General features: G+C 49.6%; 1 protein-coding gene across 1 annotated transcript in view; it reads right to left on the bottom strand.

The window, feature by feature from the left end:
- Nucleotides 1-1,431, bottom strand: part of ANKRD29 (ankyrin repeat domain 29) — a 31,841-nt gene extending 30,410 nt beyond the window's left edge. The window contains exon 1 of the mRNA XM_027887573.1: nucleotides 1,364-1,431. Coding sequence (XP_027743374.1) covers nucleotides 1,364-1,384 — 21 coding nt within the window. The 5' untranslated portion in view covers nucleotides 1,385-1,431. The remainder of the gene's footprint in view (nucleotides 1-1,363) is intronic.
- Nucleotides 1,432-2,157: the final 726 nt, after the last annotated feature.

The following is a 2,157-nucleotide window of genomic DNA, read 5'->3' as shown; positions in this document are numbered from 1 at the left end:
CAGGTTGAGGAATGCAGTTCCCTCTATTCTGCTCTGGTGAGACCACAATTGGAGTACTATGTTCATCTCCAGGGCCCCCAGCTTTTCACAAGGGCATGTAGTGCCCTTTACAGCACAAGGGGAAATGGCTTTGAACTGCAAGAGGGTAGGTTTAGATAAAAATAAATTCTTTATTGTGAGGGTAGTGAGGCACTGGAACAGGTTGCCTAGAGAAGTTGTGGATGCCCCATTCCTAAAAGTGTCCAAAGCCGGGTTGGATGAGGCTTTGAGCAACCGGGTCTAGTGGGAGGTGTCCCTGTCCATGGAAGGGGTGTTGGAACGAGATGATCTCTAAGGTCCCTTCCAAGACAAACCATTGCATGACTCTCTGATTTCACCACCAAATGTAAAGCTGAGCTGCACTGTGAACAAAGGTATTCTCCTGCCTGCCAGGGCTATAACTGCAGGTGGAAACCACCCGCTGCACCACCACTGAACTGACATGGTGCCACTGAATTCAGCACTGACACTTCATGGGGGAGATGACAGGAGTGAAAGGCAGGTGCAGGGAATAATCCTTCAAATAAAGTAATGCAACACAAGCAATGTGGCAAAGGACTGGCACTGAGCTGCTGATCAATAAGAGGAGGGCAAGCACAGCATCCAGAAAGTGCATAACTGAGGAAAAGATGCACATCCATCATAAATATTATGTTAACATAATTAGTAAATTGCTGCTTGCTTCCCTCTCTGCCAAATAATCTTTTTAATCCTGTTTTCCGATTAAAAAACTTATTTCAGACAATCTTTTTGTCTGAAATGACAGCTCTTGCATGGGTTTGGCTGGAAGAAGTACAAAAAGTGACAGGAACTGGAGCCAGCAAAGGGAATGAACCAGCCTGGCTTCAGTGGCCACCACAGCCTGACAGGAAGAGCACGGATAAAGGCTGCCTCCTAACTATTACACAACCAGCACCAGCGGAGACGGCTGGAAAAGTGAAGAAGAGGTTCCTGACTGCACCAAAACCCACAGCACGGAGCCCGGCCATCCTAAAGCCGGCTTTAAGCTCCACGGAGTCTCGCAGTTTATGTAACACAAGCCACGCACCCTTTTGGGGCTGTCAGCTGTGGAAAGCGTCCGCTCTACCAGCTGCCACCGCAGCACTCCCGGTGCACCCCACAGCCCGGGAAGGACGCTGCTGTTTTCTTTCCCTCCGCCCTAAACCACCCTCGTTTTCCCTAAAAAAAAAAAATAAAAAAATTATCAAATCAATCCCCAAACCCATGAATATGACGGAACACTTAACAGGCTGCCGGCACGGCAAGCGCAAAGCGGGAACCCAAAGGCGCATTCCCCCGCCCCTCTCCCCGGCGCCCGGCTCACCTTGAACGACATCCTGCACATCGCCGCGCTCCGCCTCCGCCCCGCTCCGCTCCGGCCCGCGCAGCTCGGTCCGCACCGCTCCGCGCCCGGGGCTGCGCGGGGCCGGGGCGGGGCCGGCGCCTCCCTCCGCATCACTTTCTGCTCAGAGGCTTCTGGCTATTATTATTCCCCTTTAAAGGTGTGGGGTGGTTTTTTTTGTTGTTTTTGTGGGTGTTTTTTTGTTTTGCTTTGTGGTTTTTTTTGTTTGTTTGTTTGTTTGGTTTTTTTTTGTGCGGGAGGAGAGTATTTGGGATTAATATTATTATCATCCTTAAGAATATAAAATTAGAAAATAGTCGAATATAATTATTTTTTTAGAATATAATTTCATACAGTTACATAGAATTTTATTCTGTTGTTATTGGTGGTATTATTATTGTTATTGTTGTTGTTGTTAGTAGTAGTAGTAGTGTGAGGTATTATTGCCCCCCTGCTGCTGCAGCAGCATCCTGAGAAGCCAGCCCCCACAGTGGGGGTCCCACTGCACTCAGCCTCTCGTTCAGACCTACAGATCAGGCCTCTGCGGCTCAGAAATAGCACAGAAATGGTCCAAACCCCAGGCACCCTTACCCCAGCCCCAGTCTCATCACAGAGCTAATGCCACCACCCTAGCACCTCCTTAGCACATCGCAGCCTTTTCCCTTCATCTCTAGGAAAAACCTGTTAAGAGGTACGGTTGTGAGTACACCCACGCTGCGGCCAACACAGGCAAGTGGGGGGGGAGCACTCCTTCACCGTGCATGCATGCAGTTATC

Source organism: Empidonax traillii, unplaced genomic scaffold, assembly GCF_003031625.1.
Source record: "Empidonax traillii isolate 1590-97213 ecotype Southwest subspecies unplaced genomic scaffold, ASM303162v1 scaffold215:size2007263, whole genome shotgun sequence".
NCBI lineage: Eukaryota > Metazoa > Chordata > Aves > Passeriformes > Tyrannidae > Empidonax > Empidonax traillii.
Note: the sequence above shows the minus strand (reverse complement) of the source record. Positions and strands in the feature narration are given on the sequence as shown.